This window comes from Meles meles, unplaced genomic scaffold, assembly GCF_922984935.1.
Source record: "Meles meles unplaced genomic scaffold, mMelMel3.1 paternal haplotype, whole genome shotgun sequence".
Lineage (NCBI taxonomy): Eukaryota > Metazoa > Chordata > Mammalia > Carnivora > Mustelidae > Meles > Meles meles.
In genome coordinates this window covers 10,188-27,825 of record NW_025721163.1, presented here as the reverse complement: position 1 = coordinate 27,825, position 17,638 = coordinate 10,188, and the positions used below count along the sequence as shown (strand labels likewise).

The 17,638-nt window shown below is 44.5% G+C and overlaps 1 protein-coding gene across 1 annotated transcript in view; it reads right to left on the bottom strand.

Annotated features, from left to right (window-relative positions):
• LOC123936066 (basic salivary proline-rich protein 2-like) overlaps positions 1-14,771 on the bottom strand; it is a gene marked incomplete at its 5' end in the record, with an annotated part of 68,804 nt that extends 54,033 nt beyond the window's left edge. Inside the window, 4 exons of the mRNA XM_045996845.1 lie at positions 12,322-12,834; positions 12,975-13,094; positions 13,389-13,580; positions 14,308-14,771. Coding sequence (XP_045852801.1) covers positions 12,322-12,834; positions 12,975-13,094; positions 13,389-13,580; positions 14,308-14,771 — 1,289 coding nt within the window. The remainder of the gene's footprint in view (positions 1-12,321; positions 12,835-12,974; positions 13,095-13,388; positions 13,581-14,307) is intronic.
• Between the last annotated feature and the right edge of the window lie 2,867 nt (positions 14,772-17,638).

Genomic DNA, 17,638 nt, shown 5'->3' with positions numbered 1-17,638 from the left:
CTGGACTCTTGTTTTTCTGGGGGAGGTTTTTGATTCCTGATTCAATTTCCTTGCTGGTTATTAGTCTCTTCAGATTGTTTATTTCTTCCTGTTTCAGACTTGGTACATTACAAGTTTCCAGGAATGCATCTATTTCTTCCAGATGGCCGAATTTTTTGGCATATCGTTGTTGATAATATGTTCTAACATGTCCCTCTTTATTTTGCATTGGTCATGATCTCTCCCCTTTCTTTCCTGGTTTTGTTAACTTAAGTCTTTTATCTTTACTTTCGGCTAAATCTGGCCAGAGGTTTATTGATCTCATTAATTTGTTCTGAGAAACAGCTTCTAGTTTGTTGGTGGGTTCTGCCATTCTACTAGTTTCTGTTTCATTGATTTCTGCTCTCATCTTTATTCCTTCTTCTCTCCTGCTTGGTTTCAGCTCTATGTGCTGTTCTTTTTTCCAGGTGTAAGGTTAGCATGTGCATTTGGATTTTTCTAATTTTTTGAGACAGTCTTGGATGGCTAAGCAATTCCCTCTAAAGACCAACTTTCCAGTATCACATAGATTCTGAACCGATGTGTTTTCATTTTCATTAGTTGCATTGAATTGTTTAAGTTCTTTAATTTCCTGGTTGTCCCAACCATTTCTTGGCAGGATGCTCTTTGACCTCCAAATGGTTGAATTCCTTCCAAAACTCCTCTTCTGATTCAGTTCCACTTTCAAAGCACTATTGTCTGAAAAAATGCAGGGGAAGATCTCAGAAATTTGGTATTGTTTGAGACCTGATTGGTGACCCAGTATGTAATCCTTTTTTTTTTTTAATTTTTGTGTATGTAATGTTAGTCACCCTAACTATGAACTATGTTCATAACTACTAACTATGAACTATGAGTTCATAGACTCATGGTTTAAGTATAACAACCAGTGTTTCATTCAGTACATGCCCTCCTTAATAACACCACCAGCCTCACCAATCTCCCTAACCTCTTCCCCTCTAAAACCCTCTGTTTCTTCTAGTTTACATTCTCTTGTGGTTCATCTCTGCCTCCAATTCCCCCAGCTTCACTTTTCCCTTCCTTCCCCTAATGTGGTCTCTGTTATTCTTTATTTTCCCAAGTAAGTGAAACCGTGTGATAATTGACTTTCTCTGCTTGACACCTTATAATCATTATAATTTCCGGCAATCCCTTCCATGTTGATGCAAAAGTGGGGTATTCCTCCTTTCTGATGGCTGATTATTATTCCATTGTATATATGGACCACATCTTCTTTATTCATTCGTCTGTTGATGGGCACCTTGACTCTTTCCACAGTTTGACTTTTGTGGCCATAGCTGCTATGAACACTGAGGTTCATATGACCCTTCATTTCAATATATCTGTAGCTTTGTTGTAATTAACCAGTAGTGCAATTGCAGGGTCAGAGGGTAGCTCTATTTTTAATATTTGGAGGACTCTCCACACTGTTTTCCAAGGTGACTACACCAACTGGCATTCCCACCAACAGTGTAAGAGGGTTCCCCTTCCTCCACATCCTCTCCAGTACTTAGGGTTTCTGGCCTTATAATTGTCATTCTAACTGGTAAAATGTGGTTTTGATTGGAATTTCCGTGATGGCTAATGAGGATGAACATGTTCTCATGTGTCTGTTAGCCATTTCTATGTCTTCTTTGGAGAAGTCTCTGTTCATGTCTTCTTCCCATTTTGTGACTTGATTATCTGCTTTCTTGGTGTGGAGTTTGAGAAGTTCTTTATAGATCTTGGATACCAGCCTTTTGTCTGTAGTGTCATTTGGGAATATCTTCACCCAATCCATGGGTTGTCTCTTTGTTCTGTTGACAGTTTCCTTTGCAGTGTAGAAGCTTTTTGTCTTAATGATGACCCAAATGTTCATTTTTCACTTTTCTTTCCCTTGCCTATGGAAATGTGCCTTGAGAGAAGTTGCTGTGGCTGATGTCGAAGTGCTTACTGCCTATGTTCTCCTCCAAGATCTTGATGGATTCCTGTCTCACACTGAGGTCATTTATCAATTTACAGTTTATATTTGTGTCTGATGAAAGAGATTGGTGGACTTTCATTCTTCTGAACATAGCTGCCCAGTTTTCCCATCAGCATTAATTGAGGAGACAGTTTTTTCCACTGGATATTTTTTTCCTGCTTTGTTAAATTTTAGTTGACTGTAGATTTGACCATCTATATCTGGGCTCTCCACACTCTTCCATTGGTATATGTGTCTGTTTTCATGCCAGTACCATGCTGTCTTAGTGATCACAGTTTGTTATACCTTGGAAGAAACCTAACCAAAGAGGTAAAGGATACATACTTGTGGAAGCACCTAACACTCAAGAAAGAAAATAAAAAAGACACATAAAATGGAAAAAAACATTCATGCTCTTGGATCAGAAGAATAAACAATGATAAAATCTCTATGCTGCCCAGAGAAATCTATACTTTCACCCCCATCCTGATCAAAATACCATCAGCATTTTCCAAAGTGTTGAAACAAGCAATCCTAAAATGCACATGGAACAAGAAAAGACCCTGAACTACCAACAAAATGTGGAAAAAGAAAACAAAGCTCAGGGCATTTCATTGCCTGATTTCAAGGTTTATGACAAAGCTCTGATCAATCCGTATGTAATCTATTTTGGAGGAAGTTATGCTTGTACTCGACAACAATGGCATTCTCTGGTTTTAGGACTGAATGTTCTGTTTTTATCTTTGAAGTCTAGCTGTTCCACGGGTCCTTCAAAGCTATTGTTTCTTTTTGAACAGTCTTCTACTTAGGTGATCTATTTCTGTGTGTGGGATGTTGTGGTCTCTGCCTATTCATGTGTTATTATATGAATAGGATTCTTTATTTTGTTTAATATTTGGATGATGTAGTTGGCTACTCCCATGTAGGGGGCAGAGATATTTAAAGTTGCTAGATTTTCATGTTGGATAGACCCTTGAAATATGATATTGTATCCCTCTACACCTCTTATTACAGTCTTTGGTTTAAAATCTAACTTGTCTGATATGAGAATTGCTACCCCAGCTTTCTCTTGATTCTTTGGAATGAAGAATAGGTCTCAGTCCCCTCTATTTCAGTCTGGAGGTATCTTTAGGTTCAAAATGAGTGTTTCTATACAACATGTGGATGGATCCAGTCTTTTTCTTCAAATCAGAAACCCTACTATGTTTCATGGGACCATATAGCCTATTCATGTTTTCAGTAACTATTGGGAGATAGGACCTTCTTGCCCTCATGTTGCCTGTGATGTCCCAGTTTCTATAGATTGCTTCTGTAAGTGTTTTGTCCATATTACTCTTGGGGTCTTTCATCTTTCAAAGAAACCCCCTTAATCATTCTTGCAGGGCTGGCTTGGTTTTCACGTATTCATTCAGTTTCTATGAGTCCTGCAAGGCCCTTGTCTCTCCATCCATTCTGAATAGCAGCCTTGATGGATAACATATTTTTAGTTAACATGTCTCCTATAGCACCCTGAATATGCCTTGTCAGCTCTTTCTGGCTTGTCAGGTCTCTGTGGATGGGTCTGATGTTATTATAATGCTCCTCCCACTGTGTGGAATACATCTCTTCTCTGTAGCAACTTTCAAGGTAGCCTCTTTGGCTCTAAGATTTGCAAGTTTAATTATTATATGCCAGGACTTTGGCCTATTTTTATTGATCTTTGGATGGATCCTCTCTGTTTTATGGAGAGGAAGGCTTGTTTTCTTCCCCAACTTAGGGAAGTTCCCTGCTATGATTTACTCAAATATATCTTCTACTGTCTGCCTTCATTCCCACAGGGATCCCAATAATTCTGACACTGGGCCAAATTTATGGTGTCATTGTTCTCTCTATGTCTGTTCTCATGAGCTTGTAACTGTTTGTCCCCCTCCTCCTCAGTTTCCTTTCTTTCCATCAGTTTACCTTCTAGCTCACTAATTCGTTCTTCTGCCTCTTTTACCCTGGCTGTTTGAGTTTCCGGTTTAGACTGCGACTCATTCATAGCATTTTAATGTCATCCCGATTAGATCTCATTCTGCCCTTGTAGATTTTATGTTGTCTCGAATGCTTTTCTTAAGCCTAGCTATGGACTTTGTGATTGCTCCTCTGAAGTCCATCTCTGATATCTTGCTTATATCCATAGCCATTAGATCTGTGGCAGGGACCAGTGTCTCTGGATCTTTTCATGACTGGACGTTCTTTCCCCTTGTCATTCTGCTAAGGGCTGGTTGAGGGAATATACAGAGTCCAAAATATTAATCACAACCCAAGCAAAGTGCACCTATGTAAAAATCCAAAGAGGTCAATACTTTGTTGAATGAAAGTGGTGAGATTGAATATCCTTGTCTTCTTCCTCTTCTTAGGGAAAAAGCTCTTAGTTGTTCACCATTGAGTATAATGTTTCCTGTAGGTTTTTCATAGATAGACTTTATTATGTTGATGTATGTTCCCTCTAAACCTACTTTGTTGAGGGATTTTTGTCATGAGTTGATGCTATACTTTGTCAAAAGCTTTTCCTGCACTATTGACATGATCATATGGTTGATGTGATATATCATGTAAAATATGTACTCTTGAAACACCCTTGCATTGCAGGAATAAATCCCACTTGATTGTGGTGAATGATATTTAAAAGTATATACATTGTTAGATTCAGTTTGCTAACATTTTTGTTCAGGAGTCTCCATCTATGTTTGTCAGAGATACTGGCCTCTAATTCTATTTCTTTTTCTTTCTTTCTTTCTTTTCCCCATAATGTCTTTATCTGGGTGTGGTTTTGTTGTTGTTGTTGTTGTTGTTGTTTCTTTGTTTTTGTATTTTTGTTTCTTTGCTTGTTTGTTTGCTTTTGGCATCTGCATAATTTTGGCATCATGGAATGAATTTGGAAGCTTTCCTTCTTCTACTATTTTTTTGGAATAGTTTCAGAATAATAGGTGTTCGGTCTTCTATCATATGTGGTGGAATTCGCCTGTGAAGCCATCTGGTTCTGGTTTTCTGTTTGGGAGTTTTTTGATTATTGATTCAATTTCATTTTTGCTAATGGGTCTCTTCAAATTTTCTATTTCTTCTGGATTCAGTTTTGGGAAATGATATGTTTCTGGGAATGTATCCATTGTTTTTAAAGTTGTGCAACTTGTTGGCATATAATTTTTCATGATCTCTTATAATCCTTGGCATTTCTCTGGTGTAAGTTGTTATTCTTCCTCTCTCATTTCTAATTTTGCTTGTGTCTTCCCTCTCTCTCTCACTCTTTCTCTCTCTTTCTCACTCTCTCTGGCTAAAGGTTTTTAGTCTGCGACTGGCTAAAATTTATCATTTTTTTTATTTTTTCAGAGAAACAGCTCCTGGTTTCATTGATGTTCTCAACTGGTTTTTGTTTGCTTTGTTTTTTAGTTTCTATTCCATTTATTTCTGCTCTAATCTTTATTATTTCCTTCTTTCTACTGGTTTGGGGTTTTGTTTGTTCTTTCTCTAGCTCCTTTTGGTGTAAAGTTAGGTTGTTTAATTGAGATTTTTCTAGCATCTTAAGGTACGTGTGTATAGTTATTAAATTCCCTTTTAGAATGCCATTTGTTGCATCTCTAAAATTTTGGAGCATTGTGTTTTCATTTTCATTTGTCTCTATGTCTTTTTTTATTTTCTTCTTGATTTCTTGATCCATTTGTTGTTTGGTAGCATATTATTTAACCTCCTCGTATTTCTGTTCTTTCTAGATTTTTTTCTTTGTGGTTAATTTCTACTTTCAAAGCTTTGTGGTGGGAAAAGATGCATAGTATGACTTCAATCTTTTTGAATTGTTGAGAATTGTTTTGTAGCCTAAGGTGTGATCTAATCACTAAAATGTTCCATGTGTACTTGAAATGGATGTGTATTTTGCTGTTTTAGGATGGAATGGTCTGACTATATCTTCTAGCTCCATCTTGTCCAATGTGTTATTCAAAGCCACACTTTCCTTGTTGATCTTCTGATTGGATGATCTATCCATTGATGTCAGTGTGGTGTTAAAATCTCCTACTATTATTGTATTATTTCTTTTATGTTTACTATGGGTTACTTAATGTATTTGAGTGCTCCCAGATTGTGAGCATAAATATTTACAATCATTATATCTTCTTTTTGGATTGTTATCTTTATGATTATATAGTGTCTTCTTTGCCTCTTATTACAGTCTTTGTTTTAAAGTCTATTACTTCCAATGTAAGTATTGCTGCCTCAGCCTTCTTTTAACTTCCATTTGTATGACAAATGTATTTCCATCCCTTCCTTTTCAATTCACATGTATTTTTAGATCTGAAGTGAATCTCCTGTAGGCAGCATGTAGATAGGTCTTGCTTTTTTATCCATTCCTTGTTACTTATGTCTTTTGATTTGGAGTATTTAACTCATTTCCATTCAGCGTAATTACTGAGAGGTATATACTTATTGCCATTTTGTTACTTGTTCTCTCGTTGTTTTTGTAGTTGTTCTCTGTTCATTTATTCTCTTGCTCTCTTTTCTCGCAGTTTTCTGGCTTTCTTTAGTGATACCCTTGATTCCTTTCTCTTTATTTTTTGTGTGTCTATTATGGCTTTTTGATTTGTGGCTACCATTCAGTTTATATATATCTTAGGCATATGGCAGTCTATATGAAGTTGATGGTTGCTTAAGTTTGAACTCATGCTTTACCCCTATCCCTTCCCACATTAAAAAATATTATTTATTTGTTTGACTGAAAGAGGGAGAGAGAGACAGAAAAAGTAGGGGGAACAACAGAGGGAGAGGGAGAAGCAGACTCTCTAGTGAGCAAGAAGCCCAATGGGACTTGATCCCAGGGGATCATGACCGAAGCTGAAGTCCGACGCCAAATCAACTGAGGCACCCATGTGTCCCCCTTTCCTCACATTTTAAAATATGGCATCATACTATACATCCTTTTCTTTTGTGAATCCTTTGACATATTTTTTATAGACATGCTTAATTTTACTGCTTTTGTGCTTTCTACTTTACTTACACCTGCTTATGATTTTCCCTTTCTATTCAGAGTCTTTCTCTGAATCTTAATCTTAATCTTTCTTATAAGGTGATTTAGTGGTGATAAATTCCTTTAAGTCTTCTTTGTCTGGGAAACTTTATATCTCCTTCTACTCTGAATGATAGACTTTCTGGATAGAGTATTCTTGGTTGCAGATTTTACTCCTTCAGCACTAGAATATTACCATGTCACTCTCTTCTGGTCTGCAAAGTTTCTGCTAAGAAACAGCTGGTAGCCTTTGGGGTTTCCCTTGAAGGTAACTGTTTTCATTTCTCTGGCTCCTTTTAAAATTTTCTATCACTACTTTTGCCATTTGAATTACATTGTGTCTTCGTGTGAACCTCAGGTTGATTTTGCTGTGGACTCTCTGTGCCTACTGGATCTGGACTTCTGTTTCCTTCCCCACATTTGGAAGTTTTTGAGCTATTATTTTTTTTTATTTGACAGAGAGAGAGAGGTCACAAGTAGGCAGGGAGGCAGGCAGAGAGAGAGGGAGAAACAGGCTCCCCACTGAGCAGAGAGCCCGATGCAGGGCTCAATCCCAGGACCCTGAGATCATGACCTGAGCCAAAGGCAGAGACTTAAACCACTGAGCCACCCAGGCACCCGAGCTATTATTTTTTTTTAAATATATTTTCTGCCTCCCCTTTTCCCTCTCCTCTTTCTGGTATCCATATAATGTGAATGTTATTATTCTTGACTGTGTCACTGAGGTCCCTTCATATATATATATATTTTTTTTCTTTCTTTCTTCCACCTTGTCTTCTGTTCAGCTTGACAGTTTTAATTACTCTGTCATCAGGGTCATTAATCCATTCTTCTTCTCTCTATTGTCTAGTATTTATTTCATCCAGTGTATTTTTAATTACAATTTTTAAGTTCCTCACCTCTGATTGGTTCCTTTTTATGTTTTCTACCTCTTTGTTGATGGTCTCCCTGAAGTCCTCCACTCTTTGCTTAGTCCAGTGAGTATCTTTATGACCATTACTTTAAATTCTATGTCAGGTGTATTATTTCTTTCTGTTGCATTTAGTTCTTGTCCTGTTCTTGCATTTGGGGCAGGTTCCTCTGTCTCCTCATTTTGTCTAATTCTGTGTTGTTTTTATGTGTCAGGAAAGTAGGCTATGTCTCCTGCTCTCAAATGTAGTGGCCTTATGAAGAGGTCCCATAGTGTCCTGCAGTGTAATGTCCCCTGTTCACCAGAATCTGGTGCCTCATACGGTCCCCTGTGTATGTTGTGTTAGCCCCACTATTGTGGCTGAGCTGCATTTGCCTTCAATTCAGCCATCTGCAATGGTCTCCTGTGCCTACTGTGGGCCTAGTTGGGACCATGTGTTATTAGTGGGCCAGTGTGTAGCCTCTCTGGGCTTGAAAGATAGGGCTGTTGTTTGCCTGAATGCAGTATCACCAAGCAGCAGAGTGTTTTCCCTGTGTTGTTCCCTGAGAAACTTTACTTGGTGGACATGTCCTGCAGTGATACCTGATGTCTGCCCCTTCCCCATTGCTAGAGTCACAGCTGGACTCTGTATGTGTGTGTGTGTGTGTGTGTGTGTGTGTGTTTATCTTCCCCTCTCTCCAGAGAAGGAGTCATTTTGAAGTGGTGCTGGTCCCTTTTGGGACTGCTTGTACACTGCTAGTTTGTGGCTCTGTTTTGGGTGGACTCTGGCCAAGGGCATTATGGAAGGGGCTAATCTGCAGGAGAATGCAGGTACAGGGTACACAGGGTCAGCAAGATTCATGCTGACCTTCTGTTGGAGGAAGCGGGCAGCAGCCCAAGAAAATGCCTACTTAGGATGGCCAAGTTGGGAGGGGCAGATCTCCTGAAGCTCACCAAGGTGGGGTATGTTTTTCCCAACCTGGGTAGAAATCTGGTTCCTGCAAGTGTCCCTGGACCTAGGCTGGGTGTATCTCTGGAGGTATCTGGGGATCTAGGTTCCCCTGTCTCTGTAGGGACTGCTTGTTATACTGTCTCTTTAAGGGTGGAAACTCATTTTTCTCTTGCTCTCCAGCTCTCCCAAAGTCAAGCACCAACTGAATTTTAAAGTTCCAGTTGCAAAATACCACTGATTGTAAGAACTCAGATAGCCAGGCCCCTCCAGTTCTCAAAGCCAAATGTTATGGGGATTTATATTCCCTGTGTGGGTACCCTACATCTGCGAGCTACATGTGGGGATCTGTACCTCTCCCCTCTCTGTACCATCATGTTCTGCCCTTACATGAACAGTCCTATGGGTCTGTTTGCCTCCCAGCTGTGTCCCCACACCTCATAACCTCGTTTACATGGCCTATTATCTACATTTACCTGTGGAGATTGTGTTCTTCTAGTCTTCCAGTCATTTTCCAGGTTTTTTACACTAATGTGGCTGTAATCTAGTTGTGTGCATGGGAGAAGGTGAGCTTAGGATCGTCCTACTCTGTCATCTCCCCCAGAAGTTCCTCAATGATGATTTACATTAATCAACTCAATAAATTTTATTCACTCTTGCATTTTGAGGTTAAGGTGACTGCTTGTTGTATAGTGTTCTTTTAATATTTTCTTAAGGATTTTGCATTGACATTCATGAATTATATTTCCTTTATTAATGTAATCTTTGTTGTTGTTGTGAATCAATGTTACAGTAGTTTAAAGCAGAGGACTGAAAGTCTTCTTTATCCTTCCCTGATGTAGAATAGTTTGACAGAACAGTGGCATTATCTGTTTCTTAAAGATTGATAGAATTCTCTTGTCATATCATCTAATTTCACTGATTTGGGGAGCTGTCAACTTTAACAATTTTTTTTGTGTTTCCTCTAGAGTAATTGATTTTTGAATTTCCATTCTTATATAAGTTTTGGCAATTTATATTTTGAAGAAAATTATCTCTTCAGATTTTTAGAGTCACATTAAATTCAGGCTTAGGATTCCTAAAGTTCCTCCCCTTATAATTTCTTAGATTGTTTATTTGTGCTTTCTTGTTTGTTGAAATTAGACTAGGTAATAGTAGGTGTCTGTATGTCTGTATGTATATACTGAAATTCTTGGACTTATCATTACTATCATTTTCATTTTTCTATTTGTTTTCAGTTTATGCTTACTAATTCTCCCATTACTCTTGGTTTTCTTTTCTTATCTATTTTCTATTAATTTTTCTATAATTTCTATTTTCAACCATTTGATAATCTACATGTAAAACCTGCATGTAATGAAAGATGGTCAACATGTAAAAATACATGTATTTTTATCTTTTCTGTTTATCATATACATATAAGACTATGCATTTTTCCTTGAGCTCTGAATTAGATGTAAGCCATAGGTTCTTCTAGGCATCCTTTTAATTACTGCTGTTTTGTAGTTATAGCAAAAATTTAGTTTTTATTTCTTCTTTGACTATGAATTGAATCTTTAAGATTCCAAGTGGTAGAGACTTTGTTAGTTTTTTTATGTTTTGGTTTCATTATTAATTTCTTTGTTCATTGTGATCAAGGCATTTTGTCTTATTATTTCTACTTTTGGGAATTACTTGAGGTTATCTTTGTGGCCTGGTATTTTGGTATGTGTCTATTTCTTTCAATATTTCCCAAGATTTGTATTTTTCTTCTCATGTTCCATTATAGAATATACTTACATCTTTCTTTTTTCAGTATGCCTATTGCCTCTGTCAGTTTTTCCTGAGACATGTCTTTTGATTCTGCAGATTAAAATCTTTTATTTCTGGAACGTTTTCTTAGTATATTTATCTAAATACATGTATTTGAGGGGCACCTGGGTGGCTCAGAGGGTTAAGTCTCTGCCTTCGACTCAGGTCATGGTCCCAGGGTCCTGGGATCAAGCCCCGCATCAGCCTCTCCGCTCACTGGGGAGCCTGCTTCTCCCTCTCTCTCTCTGCCTGCTGCTCTGCCTACTTGTGATCTCTCTCTGTCAAATAAATAAATAAAATCTTTAAAAATAAATAAATAAAAAAATAAATAAATAAATGTATTTGACCCTGTTCCCCCTTGGCAAACAGTTAGGCATATGTTGGATCTCTTGGTTTGTCTTACATTTCTTTCTAGTCCTTGTTAATTCTTCACTTATTTTCACTTTATTTTGATTGTTTACAATCTTGATCATTATGTCTTTTGTAGGTTTTAAGCATTTTCTTTACACCTCAGAGCTTGTCCAGCTAATTGCAAAATAACACAGTGAAAGTCAGGGCCATGGAATTATTAGTAGGAATTCTTCATAAGACACAGGGACTTGGGTTTAAGAATACTTGCCCCAGAGTTTATTTTCCATGTCATCTGAAATGTCTACTCTTCTTTATTGAAACAATTTGCTTTTTGGCCCCTCTAGGATTTTTTTTTTATTATTTTGAATTTAGTACATCTGTGTGTAGACCTAGTCCTTCATCTCAGTTACTTCCCCATTGCACACCCCTTTTAATTTTGTCTTAGGTAGTTATATTTTGATCAATTACATTTTATGTTAATGATAATTGTAGGTTTTGCTTCTTTTTTTTTAAATATATTCATTTATTTGAGAGAGTGAGAGAGAGAGAGCATAAGAGGGGAGAAAGTCAGAAGGAGAAGGAGACTCCCCATGGAGCTGGGAGCCCGATGCGGGGCTTGATTCCGGGACTCCAGGATCACGACCTGAGCCAAAGGCAGTCGATTAACCACATGAGCCACCCAGGCGCACTAGGTTTTGCTTCTTAAATAAGTAACATTGGTTTGGCTTTGATTTTTTGATATAACAAAGCTATGGGGGAGGGGGAGGCAACCTACCAAAAGATTCATTGGTATCTACAGATCACTTAATGTTGGATTTTTCAGTTTTGCATTTTCTTTTTACTTAGAAGAAATTCTAAGTATTCCCTGTGTATTGCAATCTCATTGGCCGCTGGTGTGGGGGGGCGGGCTCGACCGCCTCTATAAAGGTTAGTCTGTGCGGCTGGGAGGAGTCCGCGTCCAGAGCGTCCTGAGCGTGGGGAGCTTGGTGGTCTTCAGGAGAAGCATCGTGGACCAGTGGGGCAGCGTCGCCGGGGAGCAGCCTCGTCGTCTGGAAGGGCAGCGTCGCCAGGGAGCAGCCTCCTCCTCGTCGGGAAGGGCAGCGTCGCCAGGCCGCGGCCTCCTCGTCTGGGAGCGGCCTGTCTTTGGGAGTGGCGTCGTCGTCGGGAGCGGCAGTGTCGTCCGGAGCTGCTTAGTCGCTGGGGAGCAGCCTCGTCACCGGGAGCGGCCTCTTCCTCCGGAGCGGCCTCGTGGTCAGGAGCGGCAGCGTCGCCGGGGAGCGGCCGCGTCAGAGAGCAGCGCCACCGGGAAGGATCTCCGTCAGGTAGGGTAGTCATCGGGGCCAGCGTCGTCCTCGGGAACGGGCCTTGCCGCCGGGGATCAGTCTCGCCTGGAGGAACAGCCTTGCCACCACGGAGGGTCGTGGCCACCAGGGGAGGGTCGTAGCCGCCGGGAAGTAGCGGCGCCCCCAGGGAGCGGGCTCCCCCAGTAGGGTCGTCGCTCGCGGCCAGGGAGGGTTGTCGCCCGCCGCCATGGAGGGTCTTCGCCCGCCGCGGGGGAGGGTCGTCGCCGCCAGCGAGATGCTGTGCGGTCGGGAAGGGGCCTTGCCTGGTGTCAGGAAAGAGCTTCCCCGCGGGTGAGAGGGCAGCGCCTAGAGCGGCCTCTCTCCTGTTCGGAAAGGGAGGGGCCTCGCTCGCTGTCAGGAACGTGTCTCGCCTCTGGGACCTGCCTCGCTGGGTAGGATCGTCGCTCTCTGTCGGGTAGGGTCGTTGCTGTTGAGAAGCCACCTCGCCTCCAGGAAGGGGCCGCTCTGCAGGTGAGCGTCCTCGCCGGGTAGGGTGGTCGCTGGTAGCCGTGGAGTAGGGGCTTTTCCCGCAGTCTGGAAGGGGCCTCACAGTCAGGAAGCGGCGCCGCAGGGGAGCAGCAGCGCCTCCAGGAAGCGGCCTCGCAGGGGAAGGTCGTCGCCACCGGGGAGGGTCCTTGCCAGGAAGGGGCCACGCTGCTGGGGAGCGGCCTCACCGGGTAGGGTCATTGCTTGCCAGCGGGGAGGGTCGCCGCCCGTCTCCGGGATAGGGCTGCACCGCCATGGAGCGGCCTCGTCTGGTAGGGTGGTCGCTACTAGTCGGGAAGGGGCCTCGCCTGCCATGGGGTAGGGGCCTTGCCTGCTGTCCAGAAGGGGCCTCGCCATCCGGAAGCGGCGCCACAGGGGAGCAGCAGCGCCATCAGGGAGAGGCTTAGCTGGGGAGGGTCATCGCCGCGGGGAAGGAGCAGAGTCCTCAGGGAGTGGCCTCGCCATGTAGGGTGGTCGCCCGCCACCAGGAAGGGGCCTCACCAGGCTTCGGGAAGGGGCCTCGCTGCTGGGGAGCGGTCCGCGCCTGGGAGCAGCCTCCCGGCTTAGGGACCTCGCCGGCCGTGGGAACGGGCCTCGCCCACCGTCGGGAATGGGCTCTCTGGGTAGGGTCTTCACTGGTAGTCGGGAAGGGGCCTCGCCTGCGGCCAGGAAGGGGTCTCGCTGCAGGGGAACCGCCTGGCTGGGTAGCATCTTCACTGGTGTCGGGTCATCGCCATCCTGGAGTGGTCTCACTGCCAGGAAGCAGCCTCGCTGCAGGCAAAGGGCCTCTCCGCCTGCAAGGGTTCGTGCCTCCGGGGAGTGGCCTCGCTGGGTAGGGTCATAGCTTGTAGTTGGGAAGGGGCCTCCCCCGCAGTCAGGAAGGGGCCTCACAGCTGGGAAGTGGCGCCGCAGGGGAGCAGCGGCGCCGCAGGGGAGCAGCGGCGCCGCAGGGGAGCAGCGGCGCCGCAGGGGAGCAGCGGCGCCGCAGGGGAGCAGCGGCGCCGCAGGGGAGCAGCGGCGCCGCAGGGGAGCAGCGGCGCCGCAGGGGAGCAGCGGCGCCGCAGGGGAGCAGCGGCGCCGCAGGGGAGCAGCGGCGCCGCAGGGGAGCAGCGGCGCCGCAGGGGAGCAGCGGCGCCGCAGGGGAGCAGCGGCGCCGCAGGGGAGCAGCGGCGCCGCAGGGGAGCAGCGGCGCCGCAGGGGAGCAGCGGCGCCGCACGGGGAGCAGCGGCGCCGCAGGGGAGCAGCGGCGCCGCACGGGAGCAGCGGCGCCGCACGGGAGCAGCGGCGCCGCACGGGAGCAGCGGCGCCGCACGGGAGCAGCGGCGCCGCACGGGAGCAGCGGCGCCGCACGGGAGCAGCGGCGCCGCACGGGAGCAGCGGCGCCGCACGGGAGCAGCGGCGCCGCACGGGAGCAGCGGCGCCGCACGGGAGCAGCGGCGCCGCACGGGAGCAGCGGCGCCGCACGGGAGCAGCGGCGCCGCACGGGAGCAGCGGCGCCGCACGGGAGCAGCGGCGCCGCACGGGAGCGGACTTGCAGGGGAGGGTCGTCGCCCGACACGGTGAAGCAGCTTCGCCAGGTAGGGTAATGGCTCCTAGTTGGGGAGGGGCCTCGCCGCTGGGAAGGGCCTTGCCCTCTGTTGGGTAGGATTATTGCTCGCTGTCGGGTAGGGTCATTGCTCTCCGGAAGGGGTCTCTCAGTTGGGAAGAGGCGTCTCAACTGAGCAGCAGCGCCGCCAGGAAGCGGCCTGGCAGGGGAGTGTCGCCGCCGCCAGGGAGGGCCATCACTCGCCTTTGGGTAGGGTCTTCGCCGCCCTGTAGGGGCTTCACCGCCTTGAAGGGGCCACACCGCAGGGAAGGGGCCGCTCCGCCAGGGAGCAGGCTCACCAGTAGGGTCGTCGTTCGCCCTCAGGGTCGTCACCTGCCCTCCGGAAGGGGGTCTCACGGCCTGGGAGTGGCCTCGCTGGGTAGGATCCTCACTCGCAGTCCTGTAGGGTCGTCATGGTGAAGTGGTCTCGCCACTGGGAAGCGGCCTCACTGCAGGAAAAAGGCCTCGCTGCCTGGAAGGGGCCACGCCTCCGGGAGTGGCCTCGCCTGGGAAGGTCATTGCTGGCCATCGGGTAGGGTCGTCGCCATCTGGAGTGGCCTCGCCATCTGGGAGCGGCACCGCCAGGTAGGGTCCTCATTGGCTAGGAGTGTTGTCCAGAGCGTTGTGGTTGGGTAGCGGAGTTGGGAGCGGCGTTGTACACGGTGTTTTCATTGCCTCTTTGTAAGAGAGGGCCCCAACTGGTTGGTTTGATTTTCGATGCTTGGCGTGAAATAAAGCTTTTCTCGACTTTGGCTTTGCATCAGTCTTTGATCACGGACCCTAACACTACTAAAGGAGATAGATGTTCAATAATTGGAAACTGGGTCAAGCTTTAAATCTTCTGTTTGTCATTCTGAAAAGTAATCCTTATAAATAGCTGCTTTGGCAAGACAGCATATTAAAACTGACACTTGAGTGGCCAGATCAGGTAGGCCTCTTAAGGCAGTACACGTGAACAATAGCACAGTTGATCCTTAGACCGGGCCCTTTGAAGGCATAACCAATAGTAGTAACTACTAGTAAATGGGTACATTGGCGTGTTGCCTTTTGCCATGGCTATTCTTGGAGGAAAGGTGATAAACATGTCATGAGATCGGGGCATGTGCTTTAAGATGGTTTTCCATGTTTCTGCATAGGAAAGAGATTTTTACATTAAAATTAAAAAGAAAACCAATTACTAGGCTCTCCTTGATCTATCAAAACTAATAACAGTTGTCACAAATTTGCACTGTGCTGTGTTCCTGAAATACAAAGCTTAGTTCTTTCCATTCTCTGGTTTAATTGGAGGTGCCTAATGCTCATATTGACTCTCTTTGGTGGCTTGTCTCTTTTCCCTGTCTCTCACCTCCATCTGCCTGCCTGTCTATGTGCCTGGTTTCCAAGCTCCTCTGCAGCTCCTGGGTCAAATTGGAAAGCTGCATCGGTATTTGGAGGGCAGGGAGAGGTGGAAGAAGCCCGTGCTTCAGATCAGTAGTTGACAGGTTTAATAAGCAAGGAACTTACATAGGAGGCTTGTCTTGCGTGACTATAAAATGAGTCGATCTCCACGCCAGCCTGCCAGAATCTTAAAAATTTATGCAGCGACCTTATCTGGATTTAGTCATGTCTATTAATGGTCGAGGTCCTCTCAGCACCACATCATTATCTCAAGGCTCGTGTCTGTGAGACAGCCTCTGGGAGTGGAGAAGGCAGATGGGAACACACATTCCAAGGACCAGGGGGATCCAAGTCACGGGCCATCTGGTGGCCACATCCTCGTAATGACCTCCTCAAACACTGTTTCTCTTCTCTCTGTGTGTCTCTCTGAAGACTGCCCAATCCACTTACTCGTCCAGCTCTTTAGCTAGCTCCGATTTCAGATTGATAGGGAGAATTTGTTTTGTATACATACGTGGTAAGCAATCATCAGAGCTAGTTTTTTGGCCTGAGTCTTGAGCAGTCTGCTTTGTTGCTTACCCTACCAAGAATGTGGCATTCCCTTTACAAATGTGCCCAAATAGTGCTGGGCGGCAGCTTGAGAAGGTGGGCTGTCCTTGGCATCTACACCTGGCAATGTCCTCTCCCTGTCAGCATTGAGAACTGCAGATTGTTCTCTGCCAAATAGGTGCTTCTGACTTTCATTGTTTATATTTCTACACTTATCTTTTGTTTGTAACTCTGAAAAGAGAAGTTATCTTACAATGAGGTGTAGTCACCTTATGTGCAGACTTTTCTAATTACAGATAATTGCTTTCTTAATAAGGCAAATAGGAACAATGTGAATGAATTTGAGCAACACACGGTACTGAGTAGCCTTGAAAAAGTTTTCCCAGTGGTTTCTGGAAAGTGTCCATTTTGTTGTCTGGAGTGTTGATGTGTGTCTCACACACCCACAGGTAGAGCATTTGCCCATAAATCTTCCACTTGGTTTGCATTGCTAACAGTTAGTGTCCTAAGAAATAAATGCTTATAATTTACAAGGGGAATGGATGGCGTGTCTTTTGTATCCTTTCTCCATACTCAGGAATTTAAGCTCAGGTTCATAATATCAGTAGTACTTTAAATGTAAATGCATATACTTGGTGTGACTGTCTGCTGGCCGTTCTCAAAGTATGATTTGAGTTTCAGAAAGGTTGAACTATTTCCCTAATAATGGGAGACATTATTTACCTTGTTCATTTTATTGATATTTTCACTGATGCAAACATATTATTACCCACTTCTGCATGAATCAAGGCATTAGCATCGACCTGTTCTTGTCCAGGTGTTTTTACTGCAGTGCACTCAGAGTGCACTTAAAAAACCAAGGGCAAGTTTCCCTTAAAATCCTCACTGAAGCAGTAAAAATTATGAATTTTGTGAATTGCCAACCCCTGAATAATTAAGCTTTTGCTCTTCTGTGACAAAGTGGAAAGCATGCATCAGGCAGCTTTGCTCTGTACTCAAGTAGGATTGTATGTCTGTGGGAGAAAGCACTGGGGCAGTTGCTTGAGTTGTGACTTGAGCTGGTTGGTTTCTTCTGTGTTAACACCAATTTTACTTGGAAAAGAACTGACGAGTTTATACTTGGGTGGTATTTCCATACGTTCCCTGAAACAGACAAGGTAAGTTTGTCACTTTATGATACAGTTGACAGGGACACCTGGTTGGCCCAGTAGGTGGAGCAAATGACTCCTGATCTTGGGGTTGTGAGTTCGAACCCCCACATGGGGAGTAGAGGTGACTTAAGAAAATAGAAATTAAGAAAGGCAGTTGACTGTGTGTGTTAATGACAAAATTTGAGTGTTG